General features: G+C 44.3%; 1 protein-coding gene across 6 annotated transcripts in view; it reads left to right on the plus strand.

Moving 5' to 3' along the window:
* Positions 1–18,155, plus strand: part of pcbp3 (poly(rC) binding protein 3) — a 124,532-nt gene that overhangs the window by 76,883 nt on the left and 29,494 nt on the right. The window contains exons 7-10 of one of the 6 annotated variants that reach the window (XM_084309716.1): positions 1,032–1,175; positions 8,624–8,665; positions 9,819–9,948; positions 18,031–18,083. In XM_084309716.1, the coding sequence (XP_084165842.1) occupies positions 1,032–1,175; positions 8,624–8,665; positions 9,819–9,948; positions 18,031–18,083 (369 nt within the window). The remainder of the gene's footprint in view (positions 1–1,031; positions 1,176–8,623; positions 8,666–9,818; positions 9,949–18,030; positions 18,084–18,155) is intronic. The other 5 variants (XM_084309717.1, XM_084309718.1, XM_084309719.1 and 2 more) reach the window with 5 other exon arrangements.

Raw genomic sequence — 18,155 nt, forward strand, 5'->3', positions numbered from 1 at the left:
CAGGAGCTAAAACAACAACATCCAATCAAACAAACGACCAACTCAAATGATTGGAATGACAAGCAAGCTGTCTATCAAATGTACACTTGTTATGTGCATAACAGTTGTGCACATACACAAAGGCCTGCTGCTAACACATAGCTACCTAGCGGGGTGGTTTTGGAGGCATATTTCTAAGTTCTGCCCAAAATCAACGGCCGCCTATTGCTCCTTTAAATTGAGCAGATTTGCTACTAGCTTACATGTGTGGCATAACTGTGGGGAAAAGAGATATAGGAGACACATTGAATCAATGATCATCATCACACAGACTGCAGTAGAACTTGTTTTCTGTAGTTAGACCAGAGACTGTCTAATGTAAAGAGACGGATCACTACAGTAGCTTTGAATTACACTAACACTAACACTAACCCATCCATCTACAGTACATTCATTGCACACACATCCACCTGCACACACTCACTTTATTGGACTGGATTTGTCAGATTCAAGGAAATAAAATGCCTTAAATATTAGTTTATTAATTAATTATTAATATTAATAATAGTTAGAGCAAACAACAACACTTCAACACTACACCATATTTTTATCTATTTATTACAAAGATTTGCACGACATCCCTGCCTCATTCTTGCATTTTTGCATTTTAAAAAGCTTGAATTTATACTTGATTTTTTGCATTTTGTACTGCACTTTGTACTTTAGGTTGTACTTTAGTTTGTATATTATATAGTGTTTGGCCTTTATTCTTTTAACTTTTTTTACTGTATGAAGCAGAATCTCACGGGGGGCTCATACAGAACCAAGTATTTCACTGTAATGTACATTAGGTGACAAATAAAACAAAACTTTAAAACTAAAGCTGTTAACACTTAACATGGCGGCGATGGGGCAAAAGGGAACTAGGTCTCAACCACTGCTAGTTTTACCCAGACCGTCTCTCTCTCTGTTCCATTCAGAATTAACCCCTGTGTTCTGCCTAATGATCTAATACTGTCCTCTGCCTCTTCCCCCTCTTCTTGTTCTCCTAGTCACCACCGAAAGGTGCCACCATCCCTTACCGCCCAAAGCCCGCCTCCACCCCCGTAATTTTTTCAGGAGGCCAGGTAAGAGCCGACCCTCCAGCGGTGTCCACAGTCGACCTCAGCATTTTACTGCAGCAGCAGCCACTTCCTGTTAGTGCTCTCAGGTTTTCTCACTCCCTTTCACACTAACATGCATGTCACCCCGGTCCTCTGCAAGTATAGCAGCCTCAGGGGGGAGGGGGGGGGGGGGGGGGGGGGCTTACCTGTAAGTCACAACTTAATAGAGGGCTGTTGAAGGTCGACTCACACCGGTGTCAGGAAGAGCAAGCAAAATATACTAATGCACTTCCAGCTCATGGCAAACTATACTGCAGACCGGCTCATGTCAGTTGAAGACAAATATTTCTAAAACAGAACACGAGGAGGACTTGATATAGATGCTCCTTATCCTGTACACAGTGATGCCAGGTTTGAAGCTATTTGTGTTATCCAGTGGGACCCTAAAGCAAAAGTCCACCCTAAAAGAGAATTTGTTGGGGTATAGGGCTGAGCCATGGCCTGGAGGGGCTCCTTTAGACCAACACTAGGGTTTTTAATTGGACCTAAAACTTCACAGTGGACCTGTGCAGGGAGTGCAGGAGGGGGCTGATGAGGGAGGATTTGGGGAGGTTGAAGACAAGTTGGGCTGTAGCATTCTGGGTGAGTTATATGGTAAATCAGGAGATTACCGGAGCTTGGACAAGGAGCTGGACTGACTGTCTCTGAGTGGTCTAATTGTGCGGATGTTGAAGAGCATAATATGGCTGCAATGTGGGCCATAGTTAGTTGAATAGGAGCACAGCGAGGTTCTTGGCCATCTGGGAGTCACTGTGGTGTTGTCGATTGGGCAGACATCCATCTGGAAATGTCAGCTAGGCATGCAGAGATGCAGGTCTCTACTAGTGTGTCAGAGGACAGGAATGAGAGGTATTGACCATATTCACACAGTGGTCATTTTGCTCTTATGTCATGCGCTCATGTTTCATTCCTTTCCGGCTTGTGAATATGGTCAATAGTAGAGTTGTAGACATAGGGATAGTATAATGCATGTGATGTGATGACAGAGCCATGGGGATTTGGTGTAGAGGTAGAAGAAGAGGGGGCAGAGGACTGAGCCCTGGTGGTGAAGATGGTGTAGGCAGTGAGCCTCTCTGTGATACCTGGTAAGATAATTCTGTTAGGAGGCAAAACATGAAAATGCCTTCCCAGAGATCCTGAGATCAGAAGGGATAGCTGGTAGCACCTGGTGGTCAACTGTGTCAACCTAGCAGACAGAGGACACAGGAGTGAGAAACAACTCTAGCAGAAGGGCTTCAGTGACAACGCAAAGTGCACTCTTTGTGGGCCTGACTTATTAGGTTCCAAGCAGGTTATTCTGTGTCTTATATAGGGTGTATGGTGTAAGCGCAAATGAAAATGCAAGCTCCTAGCCGAGCAAAAACGCATAAACATATGATCCTAAACAAAACATGTTTTTTAATGTACCTGTTTTTAACACCCTGTGGCTCCATGCCAAATTGTGCATAATGGATGTGATGAAGGTATACTCCAGTTTACTGGATATATATGTATGAAGGCTATAATGTATCCAATATAAAGGCTGTAATGTATCAATTATAAAGGCTATAATGTATCCAATATAAAGGCTATAATATATAAAATATAAATACTAATGTATCAATTATAAAGGCTATAATTTATCCAATATAAAGGCTGTAATGTATCAATTATAAAGGCTATAATGTATCTAATATAAAGGCTGTAATGTATCAAATATAAAGGCTATAATGTATCCAATATAAATGCTGTAATGTATCAATTATGAAGGCTATAATGTATCCAATATCTCAAGTTTCAAGTTTCAAGTTTCTTTAATAGTTGTCATACAGAAGTACAGAATACTTTCATACAAAATGCTTCTTACTGTTACGCTCCAGAGACTGTGCTAGACAAGATAGTATCAAATAACATAGTATAGCATGTAATTTAGAAGAAGAAAATGAGGTCACAGTGTTCGGTATAGACATATGTACAATGTTCTGAGTTACCATATAATATACAATACTATGCAGTGTACTAATGTACAGTACTATATAGTGCAAAGCAGAAATGGGATGAGGTACAATTTAGGTACAATTTACAGTAAGGTGTACGAGTTGTAGTGCAATCCTTCATCAATAAATATAAAGTGTGTGGAGTGGGTGCTACAGTGTGTTTGTTTAAAGTGGGTGTGTGCTATAAAGTGTGTGGAGTGGGTGCTACAGTGTGTTTGTTTAAAGTGAGTGTGTGCATGTGGATGTGTGTGCTATGTGCGTTTGGTGGTTGTTGTTGTGTAGTGTTCATTGTTCGTTTAGCAGCCTGATGGCCTGGGGATAGAAGCTTCTTCTGAGTCTTTCTGTGCTCGCCTTGAGACTCCGGTATCGCTTGCCTGACCGCAGCAGTTCAAAGAGGCAGTTGTTCGGGTGACTGGAGTCTTTAATGATTCTCTTAGCCTTGCCCTTGCAACGCTTGTTGTAAATGTTCTGGAGGGTGGGGAGCCCCCCTCCAATTGTGCGTTCGGCTGAACGTGTCACTCTTTGTAGTCTGCTTCGGTCTTGTGCAGTGCTATTCCCAAACCAGGAGGTGATGTTGCCGGTCAAGATGCTCTCTATTGTACATGAGTAGAAGTTCTTAAGGATCTTCTGACTGACTTGGAACTTCCTTAGGTGCCTGAGGAAGTAGAGGCGTTGTCGTGCCTTCTTCACAACACTGTCAATGTGTGTGGTCCATGTCAAGTCCTCGGATATGTAGGCTCCGAGGTACTTAAAGCTGTTGACTCTCTCAACCTGTGCTCCGTCGATGCTGAGGGGCTGTAGTCCTTGACCCCCGACCTCCTGAAGTCCACAATCATCTCCTTTGTTTTGCTGACGTTCAGGGAGAGGCTGTTTTCCTGGCACCATCCCGCCAGGACCTTGACCTCTTCCAGGTAGGCCCTCTCGTATAAAGGCTATAATGTATCAAATATAAAGGCTATAATGTATCCAATATAAAGGCTATAATGTATCAAATATAAAAGCTATAATGTATACAATATAAAGGCTATAATGTATAAAATATAACGGCTATAATATGTCAAATATAAAGACTATAATGTATCAAAATATAAAGGCTATAATGTATCCACTATAAAGGCTATAGTGTATCAAATATAAAGGCTATAATGTATCGAATATAAAGAATATGTATCAAATATAAATGCTAGTGTATCCAATATAAAGGCTATAATGTATCAAATATAAAGGCTATAATGTATCAAATATAAAGGCTATAATCTATCAAATATAAAGGCTATAATGTATCAAATATAAAGGCTATAATGTATCAAATATAAAGGCTATAATGTATCAAATATAAAGGCTATAATGTATCAAATATAAAGGCTATAATGTATCAAATATAAAGGCTATAATGTATAAATATAAAGGCTATAATGTATCAAATATAAAGGCTATAATCTATCAAATATAAATGCTATAATGTATCAAATATGAAGGCTATAATGTTCCAAATTGTGCGACTTCTCCATTTCCCGCCTCTCATTCAGACAGCTGCCAAGTATCATGGTGGCTTGTGCGTCCCATAATGTCACCCGTATGCACCTTTAGCCTATAGGTGTTCATTCAGGCCATGGTGCAGGCTGGGTTTCTGTGGGGAATACCATGTCAATAGCACTATCCCCAAATGTATCTCTGTGTTTTGTAATGGATCTGTCCAAAATGACCACAGCCATGACATAACATTACCTTTAGAGCTCTTACACGTATCATATTGATTGGCATGCATCGCACAATATTCCCCAGACGCATTCCTCCCAACAGACATGAGATGAGACAGGTGATCCTGTAGTGTTAGTTGTGATCAAACCATCAATGAATGAAAACTTTATTTAACAGATTGCAGAATGGGTACAATACAGTATGGCTCAATACACACAATTGTTAAGGGGATGCAGACCAGAGAAAGACGTTTGTCTTGTTTACATCAGGGTCCCCCATTTTCAATTCATAGTGACATTTATGACATACACAACATACATGACATCATGACATTTATGGCATAGGGACATACATGACATACAGGTATATAGTACTGTTACATTTCTGACATATATATACGATATGCAAATATACAGTACTGTTACCCATAGATCCTAACAGAGAATATATACATATGATGGGGAGGAGACTGTACATTAGGAGGGGGTGGGTGGGTGGGAGAGAAATATACATACGGTGGGGAGAGAATATATACATACGGTGGGGAGGAGACTGTACATTAGGAGGGGGTGGGTGGGTGGGGGAGAAATATACATATGGTGGGGAGAGAATATATACATACGGTGGGGAGGAGACTGTCTATTAGGAGGGGGTGGGTGGGTGGGAGAGAAATATACATACGGTGGGGAGGAGACTGTCTATTAGGAGGGGGTGGGGGGGTTTGGACATTTACGGTGGCCAGTTTTGAATTGCAACCTCCCGTAGGTGCTCTTTAAGAGCGGTTCATTATCACAGGTTACAGTATGTGTAGATACGGAGATAATCTGTGATCTGATAAAACCAAGATCATGAGATAATTAACCTGTGATCATGACAAAACACCACAGTTTATGTTGAGATCACAAGATAATGAAAATACATAATTGCAATGACAGCATGCTTTGACAGATTTCTAAATTGAGAGCACAGATGTTTTCCCCCTGCCAAGTCCCCAGGGCTAAATGCTGTATTGTGGATAATTGGCACCATTGTTCAGATCTACCGAACTTGCCTAAAATATCATTCCCATGATCACACATGTGTTTATTGCTTAATTATTTATTCATGAATAAGGGAGAGTATTGAGTTCCTCCTCATTTTGTCATAGTAGTGGTATGTCATTGTTGTTTGTTCTAACTCTAAAAATATTTAAGGCATTTTATTTCCTTGAATCTGACAAATCCAGTCCAATAAAACTGTTGCTTACAGGAAGATTTGGCAGTTGTGTGACTTTGGAGGCCAAAGGGTGGGACCTATAAACAAATGTACTATCCAATAGCATTGTGATGCTAAACAACAGGACCCATTGACTATGTAAATGTGTAAACATATTATTATAATTAATTTTTTATGTACAGACTTTTGTGTAACTAGCTAAAAGTGATGTTGTCATTTTGCAACTGAGGGCCTTACAGGGTTTTAAAGGGATAGTACAGATTTTTGGACATTGTGTTGTCTAGTTGATGCAGTGCCATTAGCTTGCTCACGGAGTCCTGTGGTCGGAGTTCTGGCCTGGGCCCCGTTCCTTGTACCTGGATAACTGAGTTAGCCGGATAACTTTAACTGGATAACTGAGTTAGCCGGACTTTCCGGTTCCCCGTACGTGGATTTTCCAAATCACCATGACAACAGATCCAAAAGTTTGAGCCTGGTCGAAAGCAGAGTTTAAGTTCAAGTTAGCCTGAACCATCGCCACACCCCCGCAAAGAAGTGACAGCCCGTTTCCTGAAACTATTCCCACAGTCTACGATCTGCATTATACCATTCTGAATTACGTTTTTGTGCTCCATTCTTCCAGAGGGGGCTTTTGAAATGTAAAATAGACCCAAAATGCTGATACTAAATTCACTTTGTCCTAAATAATGCACGTTATATATACCGTGGCGCTCGCTCGTGCGATGTACACATTATGTGGTTATTTTAATTGTAACTGGGATTAAGATGTCTGATGAGATGCGCTGTTTGACGGATTTGAGAAATTGAATGAGCCGTTGACGTCACATTAATGAATGAGGATAAAGAGATAAACTTCATTCAAAACAAAGGATATTCTAAACACGGGTCTCTCGTTCATTAATGTATAAACAATGAATTTATCTTATCTGGCACAGTGGTGCAGCGGTAGTGCTCAAGCCTGTCAACCCAGCGACCGGGGTTCAAAACCTGGTGTTTCCAATATGATTTTTTTGAATATAATATTAATGATTATACGCCAAAGTAGCCTGGTTTTAAGTTAAAATATTATAAATCTACATGCATTGAGGATGTCATTCTTTATATAGCTCTCAACGTGCACCAAATTGAATTATTCCTATATTGCAAAAAGAAGGAAAAGACTAGGGTCTCGAACCCCGGTCGTCTGCGTGATAGTCAAAACAACAACCCGTTAGACCACATTGGAGATAAGTTAAAGATCGACTATACATCAATCAATGGGTAAGAGAGCCGTATCGTAATTCTGTATAAGTTTAACTAATTATTTTCGCTAGCAAGATCTCATTTGATTATTCAATCCAGCAGGCAAGTTTAAAGAAATATAATCTGATTGATTGAGGTAATGAGGGACTTAAAATTAGCCTATAGATAACGCATTTAACTTGTCGGCGAGGCGATTGAGCCGTATTGCAATCTGTCAATAAAGTTTTAAATCAATTAATCAATCAATGCCGTTAGAGAATCAGGATCTCTGCCATCGATACGTGCTGGCTTTTCGCCTGAAGCGGCCGCGCGCATTTAGCCTGAGTCGCAAGTCTGGCTTGAGTTAACGAGACTGAATCCACCTTCGAGGAACAGGAAAATCCCGGCTTCGAACATCGGGTTAACTGAAGCTGGATAATGACATCTTGATCGACTTAGTTGAACCAGGTACAAGAAACAGGGCCCTGGGGCACTGGGTCACCTTCCAACATGAATCAAGCATGGAAATGCTCGAGGACTGTTGATTTTCGTTTTTGCTTGCATGTTAGGGTGTGTGTTGACACTTTTTTGTGTCTGGTGCTTCCTGGTCCACTTGGAACCGGGCAGTGGCCCAGAACTCCAACCACAGAACTCCGACCTCCAAGCTAAGAGCATTGCACCAACTATACTATTAGCAAGTACTCCATACCACTTCATCTCCGAACTATCCCTTTAACTGCGCTCTACTGAATCATGCCCACATCATTACTCAATGAAATAGTTTTAAGCGATAACTTGGGGAAAGAAAGAATGGAACACAAACCTGCGATGGGTCAACTAGTTGAGCCACACTGGGAGGGAACACAACATGGTGATTTTATGACCAACAAACACCTGTTTTTCCACAACACAAGTCCTCCTCAGTCGCAGAGAAAGGTGAACCATTTCATGGTTAATTCCAGATGCTGTTGCATCGCAAATGCAGTATTTGCACCAAAGTTACATTTGAGCATTGCTAGATAAAACTTGCATGTAAGCTCTCATTGCGCCTTACATCCCTGTTCATTCAAATGATATCATATCCTTTTGGCAAATGTTTCTGCTTTTGAAAAGATTATTTGACTATTTGTGTATTGTAGCTAATAATTATGTATTCAGATTATTATATCAAAAACCTTTATAGGTGGAGAAAAAGGATACAAAAAAGGATATTATATCAGGCAAGCTTTGCATAACCCCGGGCAAGATCATACAGTCCTTTTTTCCTTATTATGAAAAAATATATTCCCTTGAATGATGTTTCATATTAAAAATAGCTTTCTTAGTACGTTTAGATTTGATTATTGTTGTACTTTTTCATCCCTCCAGGCCTACACAATTCAGGGACAATATGCCATCCCACACCCAGATGTGAGTTCCCAACCTCTGCTATTCTAACCATGACGTTTAACACTGTCCATCAAACCAGTCACAGTGATACAATATACAACATTTCTGATAAATTTCCTAAAACATACAGTACAACTAAAGTCAATATGTCAAGCTGAACTCGAAAACAGTCTTTGTTGTGTAAGGACAGTAGCTACAGCACTTGGAAGAATATTTGGTGTAAGATAGAGAGAGATAAGATAACATAAGATAAAATAAGATACGATACGATGGATCTTTATTAATCCATTCCTTGTGGGTAAATTGATATACTGTAATACACAGTACTGCTATCAGGAGACCTGGCACAGTAGATTGTAGAACAATCATTGATGGGGCTCTGATGATTATGATGTAATCTGGATGTGGAGACACCTCGTAAATGGCATTGAACCATATAGTCCCTGTTAAATAATTTGACTCCATCCGTCCTTGTCGTGAGAGCATCGCGAAAGCTATCGTGTGTCAGGATCGGTTCATTTGAAGAAGGCAGTGATTGATGCCAAGGGAGGCGTTGGTCGACGTTACCATCACTCTAGTAAGGGTCCAGAGATCTTCCTCCACCCTCATTAAAACTCCTCTTTAGGGTGAAAAGTGCCCCAGAGCATCCGTCTGACCCATTCCTGATGGCAGTGACAGACAGCGGGGGAGAGGTGTCACCTCCAAACGCATATATGGGGGGATGTATGGATGCGCTGATACATGGTTGACGGTTGTCCGTCTCTGCAAGGTTTTACTCTCTCTCTGACTTGCGAAGAAATTGTTTTTAGCATCAAATAGAGGTCTGCCAAGTTTTTGGGAAACACAAACATGAGTGGTGAAGAAGCTATCTAGTTTCTATCAAGTTTAATCTCCATTATGGAACTGCAGCGATATCATGAAGAACAAGAACAACATAGGAGAAAAACAATACATTCATCACGTTAACAATGTATTAGTCCAGGATAGGAACCCCCCCCCCCCCCCCTCTCTCTTTTTCTTCCTTCCTCGTCCTCCACCACCATGTGTTGTCATGGCCTCCTCTCCTCACCGTCTCGTTCACTCTTTGTTTGGTTGGCTTGATTTATCGTGTGACCTGTTTTTTTTTTTTACAACAATAACGTCTTAGTTCTACTGTCCCTCCTAACCCCTTCAGCAGTTGACCAAGCTCCACCAGCTGGCTATGCAGCAAACCCCCTTTACCCCCCTCGGACAGACCACCCCCGCTTTCCCTGGTACGTACTATTACCCACAAGCCCTCTGGACACTTCCTCCTCTTTGCACCTGTAGAACCCCCCCCCCCCCCCCCTCCCTTTCTCCTGTTTTGCACAGCATGACATGACATGGCCCTGGTGGATTATTTCCTCTAAAACCTTGCTTTATGTTCCTTTTTTCTTTCATATATTTTCATCTTTTCTTTCATACATTTTCGTCTTTTCGTTCCGTCTGATATGCCTGTGTGTCTCTGTTAACAGCTTTTGAGGTAGTTCTGCGTTCCGTTAGTGATGAAAACTGCCAGTGCGATGGCCACATGTCACATAATAACCAGCAGAATGTCTCCAGTATTTAGTTGGACCTCAGTACAAGATGTATTGTGTCTGTACAGTACATGCGTTATGAGTAGCATGGACATATAAAAGACACAACGAAGGTCTCATGAATAAAGATTGCTATGTTGGATTCCTTTTTCACCTACAAGGTGTGACGTCACAATTACCATTTCAAACATGACAGGATAGACAGGATTAAAACAAAAAACAGCTTCCTGGTTTTTCACAAACTGTCCTCTTGTACATGGTTTTCAGCAAGCCACCCCCCACCAAATATCCATCAAAACTAAATATGAATTAATGAGGATTGTGTGGACACTTCAATTTGAATGAATTTAAGTTGAAAACGTTAGGTTATGACTATAACCAAGTTCTGTTAGTTAGGGGCGATGCTTGGCATCGCTACTGCACTATCTCGCGTACGTGCACGCGTACTGAATAAACCACAAATGTACCTCTAATACCAGTATTAGTCTGACCACACCCCTCATCAGCTTACCTTCATAAGCAGGTGTGTGGTCACCTGCTCTCCTCCTTCCCAAGCTTTCACCACAAGGTGAGGACAAGGGCTGCAGCGGCCGTCCGATGCCAAGCATCGCCCCTAACTAACAGAACTTGGTTATAGTCATAACCTAACGTTCTGTATCGTTAGTGGCTTAGCTTGGCATCGCTACTGCACAAGGGAGGCCAAGCGGAGCCACTTGGCTGACAAATACACCCCGCTGACAGCCCCCCAAAACCATCAGAACAGGGAGGGCCGAGCCCCCCCGACTCCCCCTAATGGAGGGTAGCCCCCCTATTAGGGACGTCACGGGAGGGCGACGGACCCGACCGTGCGAAGAGGCACTCAAGCAACTCAACGCACAGGGTGAGCAGACCGTGGCTTGACCCCACGACTACACACACGCACAACCCGCATGCCACCCGGGAACGAACGGAGGAACAACCTCGTTACTGCCCCCAGAATCACGGGGCCAAGGGCAAACCCAACCCCGTGGCAAGGCCGTAGCAGCGGAGCACGAAGGAAGACCCAGACCCACCAAAAGGACTGGACTCCCTAGAATGGGGGCCCGGAGAAGTCCATGATGCCAGCATCAAGACCCCACCAGGTGGGCACGTAGTGCCCCGCCCCCCACATCGCCAGCGTATTCGGACAAAGGCCCCTCAGTTACTGCACCTGGTATTCCCAGGCGGAACCAACCAGGCCAGAACCTGCCCAGCTTCCGAGATCGGACGAGATCGGGCGTGTTCAGGTCGGTATGGCCGTAAGCCGAGCGGGCCCCGTCCCCCCAATAGTACACCGCCTGGCACACTGACCCTGCAGAATAGGCAGTCAGCATGGCCGTAAGCACACAAAAAAGGTTAACCAACGGAAGCAGGCAGCGCACCGGGGAAAAACCAGGCAACAGGCTGTTAACCCTAGCCTGGAGACTGCGGACGAGACAGGCGCCAGAGGGGACAGCTGAACACAGCCGCCCCGGCGGAAGGAGCGTAAGCTGGCGGTGTTGCATGACCAAGCCTCCATTTAACAACCCCCACCCAGAGGGGTCGAGGCAGAGAAGACTGACACGATTGGCAGACGTCATGAACGTGCAGGGGCACCCTCAAACGGTGAACCCGGGAGTTGACACTGCTCCAACACACCAGGGAATCAACCACCTCGGTGTTACCCAATGCGGTGGTTGTTCCTATAACCCCTCAAGAAAAAACTCCAAAACACACCTGCGGGTATACACCGGCTATACCGCAGTACAAGTGTTTCAGTTTCCAAAAAGGGTTAACCCAGGCCTACGGGTCGCAAACATCACTTCGGACCGGGCCTGGCGGTACGGGAAGCACAGGGCCACCAGAGGAGGTCAAAAAACCACCCCCACAGGCCCCTCTTCGCCATGCGTGAGAGAGGAGCGAAAAATAATGGAGAACCAGCCCCTAAGCACACCGTACCTGGTATCCCCCGGCGGTCTCCCAACCAAGTACTAACCAGGACCAACCTGTGTAGCGGCCGAGATCCGACGAGATCGAGCGCGTACAGAATGGCATGGCTGTAAGCCATGACAACAGTGCTGAGTAAAAACATACCCAACCAGGGTCTCCATAGCGCTTAACCCTGTGACACCCAGACCGACCTGGCATTTTTCCCCCTGAAAAAAGCCCAAGTCCCTCAGGGTACCAGAACAGCAGATCTGCATCCCCGGCGGACAACGGGTTCAACTGATCTGGACCAGCGTGACCAGAACCAGTCCCGTGCCCTAACCACGCCGACATGCCTACTCCAGGAGAAGGGCAGATATGCGTGTTGATCTTAACATGAAAAGAAGGCGCCACCCAGACGTTCGGACGAACCGCGCCTGGTGGCCCACCCCAAGGGCGTGAGACCCCACTACATATGTTCAGATCCATCCCGTCATCATCCCCCAGACATGAACGAGAATCCGTCGACAACCCACCCAGGTCATGGGATGTGGTCGCCGGAAGAGGAAAAACCCCCATCTCAGTTGCTTTATAAAAACGCTGTTTCAACCACAAGCAACCAAGGCGTGCCAGTCAATCGCCTGTTTACAGCGAGCTAGCACTATACGTGCGTCGGGACACACCCCCATCAATGAACAGGCTATTTAGACCTGTCATTGAATCCCCAAGGCGCCCAGGGGAACGACAAGAGGGGTGCGACACTCCCTAACTCCAACACTTCTGGAATAGAAAGAAGGAAGCATCAACAGTATGTATCCCAGTCTACACAGCCGGGGTAAAAAATGTTCACATTTTTACATCCCACCACCCTCCCATAGGAAAGAGACGGGGATCCCCAGAGAGACTTCCCACGCGAGCTGTACAGATTGAAAAGAATATATTGCACCTTGAGCCATGTAAAAAACTGGTTTTAGGGCCTCCGGGGAAGAGGCACCGAACCCATACACACTCAATAAACGAATTGAATCGAATATACATACAATAGAAAAGGACCCTTCTAGAGGGTCCACTCACTTTGACAATCTGAGGAGGAAGGCTCTGTACTCTGATGGAGGCTTCCTCACATGGAAGAAGGAGTCCGAACTCACAGAAGGCCTGAGTAGGCGCTTGGTGAGGAGGAGCCCTGACCACCCCCCCTGAAAACAGATCCATCACATGGACCTGAACAGCACACGGAAGTCCTACCAACAGAGACGCGCACGGTGACGTACTCCATGGCGGGGGAATTCCTGCGGTGCACACGCCCAATATACCAGGCCGTGGGACCAGGAACTCCCTCCCCCCCCCCCCCCCCCCCCCCCGTAACGTGCCGAACCGCCACGTGACGGGAACCTTGAAGGACAGGGGGTGTACCCCTGACCGACAGAACAATGGGGAGAGGAAAGGTTACCAGTCCACCCCTTTACGACCCCACACCCATGATACGACGTAACGACAAAAAGAGAATATGACACAGTCATAGTCAGCTCTATGAAGCGTTTCACAGCTCCACACAGCGCACGAGCTAACCTGCTATCTGATTTTTACTAAGGAAAAACACAGAATAGAGAGGGCTCTAAGAACCCCGGTCCAACATACACATGTGCTTCTGTGGCCAGTACAACCCAGTTGTAGGTCACATGACACACACAACCCATCATCACCTACAAAAAATGGCAAAAACACTCAACAGAGGAACGCCGTTTTTTTCACAATGAGAGAATACATCATTCTTGATTAGTATCGACCACAGGCCTTGCTAAGCACACATGACAGCAACCAAACCAATTTCCCTTTAGGAAATAAGTTTCTCCAGCAGATTTAGCACAACCTCAGCAATCAAGCTAAGAGTTACATCGTATCCCTACCACACAAAAGACACAATTAATGCACAACATGTCTGATAGGAGGTGATAAAGTCCCCAGGGAACCGGGGGGGAAAAACACAATCCTCCTATTTTACCCTCAATACGGCCAGTTAAAACAGGAAAACCTGTTAATGTGTGAACTCACTGTTCATTGTCATTACAGTCTGAGAAAGAACATTCTTTTACTCACTTGTCACCAAGCATAGCTTCATAGGTTAGTTGCCTTAGTAGTGAGTACACGGTACACATAAACACCATGATGTTTCTCACACAACAACCAGATCAATACATCACGATCTGCACGGAGAAGCTAACTGCCAGTGACAAAAACAGCTCACACACAACCCGCAACGTATCCCAAATGCATTGCAACAACACACGTTTTGGGAAAAAACACCGTTATTCACAATACATTTAGCAAAGTAAAACCAGAAGACGTGTTATGAGGTCTGGCCAACCCCGTACCTACCCGGAACGCAGATCAGCGAAGTGCAGTCACAAGACACCGTAGAACACAGCCGTCCTGTGTTGTTCGATCCGGGCAGCGTCGCCGCTCCACCAGTCGCTACAGTCCTCTTTGTTGACGCAATCCCCGTCTAGGCTCAGGCAGGGTCGACGAACATCCCCTGTCAAGGATGACGTCGTGGTCAAGAGTGTAAAACATGTTAAAATCAAAGCACGTTCAACAGAATAGCATCAAGCTAACGGCTGCTCCAACCGTTCGGGTGCTATTGCTTCCGCTCGCGAGACGCCGATCTAACGACGCACGTGATCAGAAGCGAGCTCCCGGCGGCGCGCGAGAAGCTAAGCTACCCCGCGCCAGGCCACTGACCGGCTAACCGTAAGCTATGAACATGTAAACAATGACATAACACTCACCCAGACAGGCCGCCGTTCTGAACCCTCCTCACTTTTTAAGAGAAAAGAGAAAACAAGACGTCAACACCGCTTCACAACGGTGACATTACCACGTCCGGCGGAATCAGCACAGTACCAACTGGCCTGTATAGCTGACTTTGAACATGAATCTGCCGCTATCGCACATTACATGCACATATCCCCTCGTGAAGGAATACTCTCATTTGGATATGAAAGATGGGGTCTTAACACGGTGACAGAGAGAATCCACTCGTCCAGAACACACAGGGATCACCAGTGTCAATGGTCGCGGCCCACTAGTTAAAACTATAATGGTCGCCAGACCAAGGCCTTCTGTCGCCTAGACGGCTAAACAAAGGACCCTAGCCTGGGGCCGGTTTCCATAAACTTTGTCAAGTAGCCCCCATAGCACTAACAGACAAGTGGAGCCCGCCAGCAAACACTACTCACCCAACCTGGAACGCACCGCTCCTCACAACAGCGGCATGTCCGACAGTTCAGCTGTGGCCTGACAGGTTTCACCCCAACAAACACAGCAAGGAACTGCAGTTGAGAAGCATGCAGCGGCGTGCTCCCAATACGAAAACCGGTGGAGGGTTTTTAGAATGATCATCATCTTCTAGACACTCCAGTACGAAGACAATATCGCCGTATTTTCTCGAAAATAGTGAGAGAGAAAATAAAGATATGATGTCAACGTATCCTTGTTTCCCAAGCTGTTCCTAATCCAATTTCTTCCATCATGGTGTCAAGTGTGGGGATCTACCGAGGCACCTCTTCCTTGTGGTGAAAGCGAGAAGGAGGAGAGCAGGTGACCACACACCTGCTTATGAAGGTAAGCTGATGAGGGGTGTGGTCAGACTAATACTGGTATTAGAGGTACATTTGTGGTTTATTCAGTACGCGTGCACGTACGCGAGATAGTGCAGTAGCGATGCCAAGCTAAGCCACTAACGATACAGAACTAGTCAGTACTCGAGTTGTGAAAAAAAAACAGGGGGGATGGTCAGGGCTGCAGATCTCATGGAAAGTTTGGGGGGGGGGCGCTGAGTATGGGGGTCCGGGGGCATCGTCCGCCGGTAGAACATTTTAATGATTTTAATATGCAAATTAAGCTTTTAGGAGTATTTCGAAACTAGAATTACAGAGTGGGAGTAGATACACTACTCTTGATACCAGATCATTATTATTGGATGGGGCAATTCATATATTTCCTATTTTGGGGGGGACAAAACTGGAAAATAATGAGAAAAATATTGATCCATCATCATTTTATTGCAGTTCAAATTTTAGTTTTTTAACAGGGCATCAAATGCTAATTGAAACTGCTTAGAAAAACAAATAGCACTTATACAGATATTCCCTATATTAGACCAACAGGTAACAACAAAACAACCAAAACAATAACAATATTGAAACACCTTTCTTATTTTAATACTGTTAAAATACATTAAACTGATAAAAGAAATGCTTTTAAAATGTAAAATAATAGACCTAAAATTATGATAATAAATCATATTCAGCCTATGGATTTCCTTTGTCCTACATAAATTATTCGAAAAACGGGAGGGTTGGTTGACAGATGTACATAATGCATGTCACGCGCAACACCTGTTTGAGCTGCGGGATGAGGCGCGCTTGTTTCTGACAGAATGCGTCCCAGCTCGCTGCCCACCTTTCCGATCCCGACTGGATAACAGGGCTAGCATATTTGTCTTGCATATTTGCTAAAATGAATGGACTTAATCTGTCACTACAAGGTGAAAACACAACCATCCTGTCGCTCAATGATAAAATACAAGCGTTCACGAGGAAACTCGAGCGCTGGAATAGTAATGGACTGGATTTACAGAGATTCATTAATTTATGGAGGAAAATGAACTGAGTGTGAATACAGTGAGGATGTCTAACAACTCACCTCCAAGCTCTTCTTGAACGGTTTAAAAAGTATTTCCCCGAGGAAAATCAAGCGACCGAACCTGACTGGGTCTCATTCCCCAACATTTTCCAAAGAGTTCTCTTGGAAGACTTATCTTGGAACCGACTGAGACAGAATCAATGATCCCATTCTGCAATCTGTTAATAAAATGTTCATTCAATCAATCAATCTGCGCTGTGATTGATTGAATGAAAATTGTATTAACAGATTGCAGAATGGGTACAATACAGTACGGCTCAATACACACAATTGTTAAGGGGATGCAGACCAGAGAAAGACTTTCGTCTTGTTTACATCAGGGTCCCACATTTTCAATTCATAATGAATTGTAAGTAAGGGTGCAACTTGCTCCGTGCAATCCATTCTTTGTGGATCTAGCCCCCAGTGGTTGGACTGAAACACTGCATGTCTTTAAGGTTCGGTCGCTTGATGCAATCCAGTGTTTCAGTCCAATCGTATTTATTATTTAAATATTGTATTTAACTTTGCCATGGCACTGCCATGTTGCCACTGACAACATCTGGTGTCTTTGTTGAGGGAAGACTGGCATTGCATGTGGTTCACCAGTGTATTGTAATCTGGTGTGAGCCGGCAGACGAGAAGTGCCGTGCGCGACGTGGAAACATATGGGTGATTTTGCGCAAGCTCCCACGCGGATGACCAGTAGCAGTACCGTGGGAATTTTTATTAAACATCTGATATTTTCGCGGGTCTCGTGCCACTGTCAATTAAGGCTAAGCGACCGACAGTAAGTGGCGCGAGATGCGCACCGTTGGACAGTGATGCGCAGCATATTTGCAAATTGCGAGTGCATGCTCTCGTGACTGAGAGGATGGCCAGTGCCGCAGACATTTTTATTAAACATTAGTTTCAAGTTTAAACATTCTGATACTTTGATGTAAGGGATGGGAAGGGGGGATGGCCGTTTTAGAAGGGGGATGATATTGACCGTTTTTATTTCAGGGGGGATGGCATCCCCCCGCATCCCCCTTCAACTCGAGGACTGAGTGTAGTGGTAAAACTAATTAATATACATTTTCTACATGGTAAATCTTGAACTCAATAGCATGTTTAAAGAAGTGCTCAAGACATTTATCCTCCTCTATCTACTTTTTTCTTTTCTTTTCTTTTATCTATATACTGTCCTCTTTTCTTCCTTTTCTCCCCTTCTTTACAATGTAGGTTTGGATGCCAGTCCACCAGCCAGTACCCATGAACTATCCATACCCAATGATGTGAGTACAGCTAGAGAGAGACACTTCATATTTTCTTGCATAATGCTCTGATACTCCGACTAGCTAATTATT

Source organism: Notolepis coatsorum (genome assembly GCF_963971535.1).
Source record: "Notolepis coatsorum genome assembly, chromosome: 3".
Lineage (NCBI taxonomy): Eukaryota > Metazoa > Chordata > Actinopteri > Aulopiformes > Paralepididae > Notolepis > Notolepis coatsorum.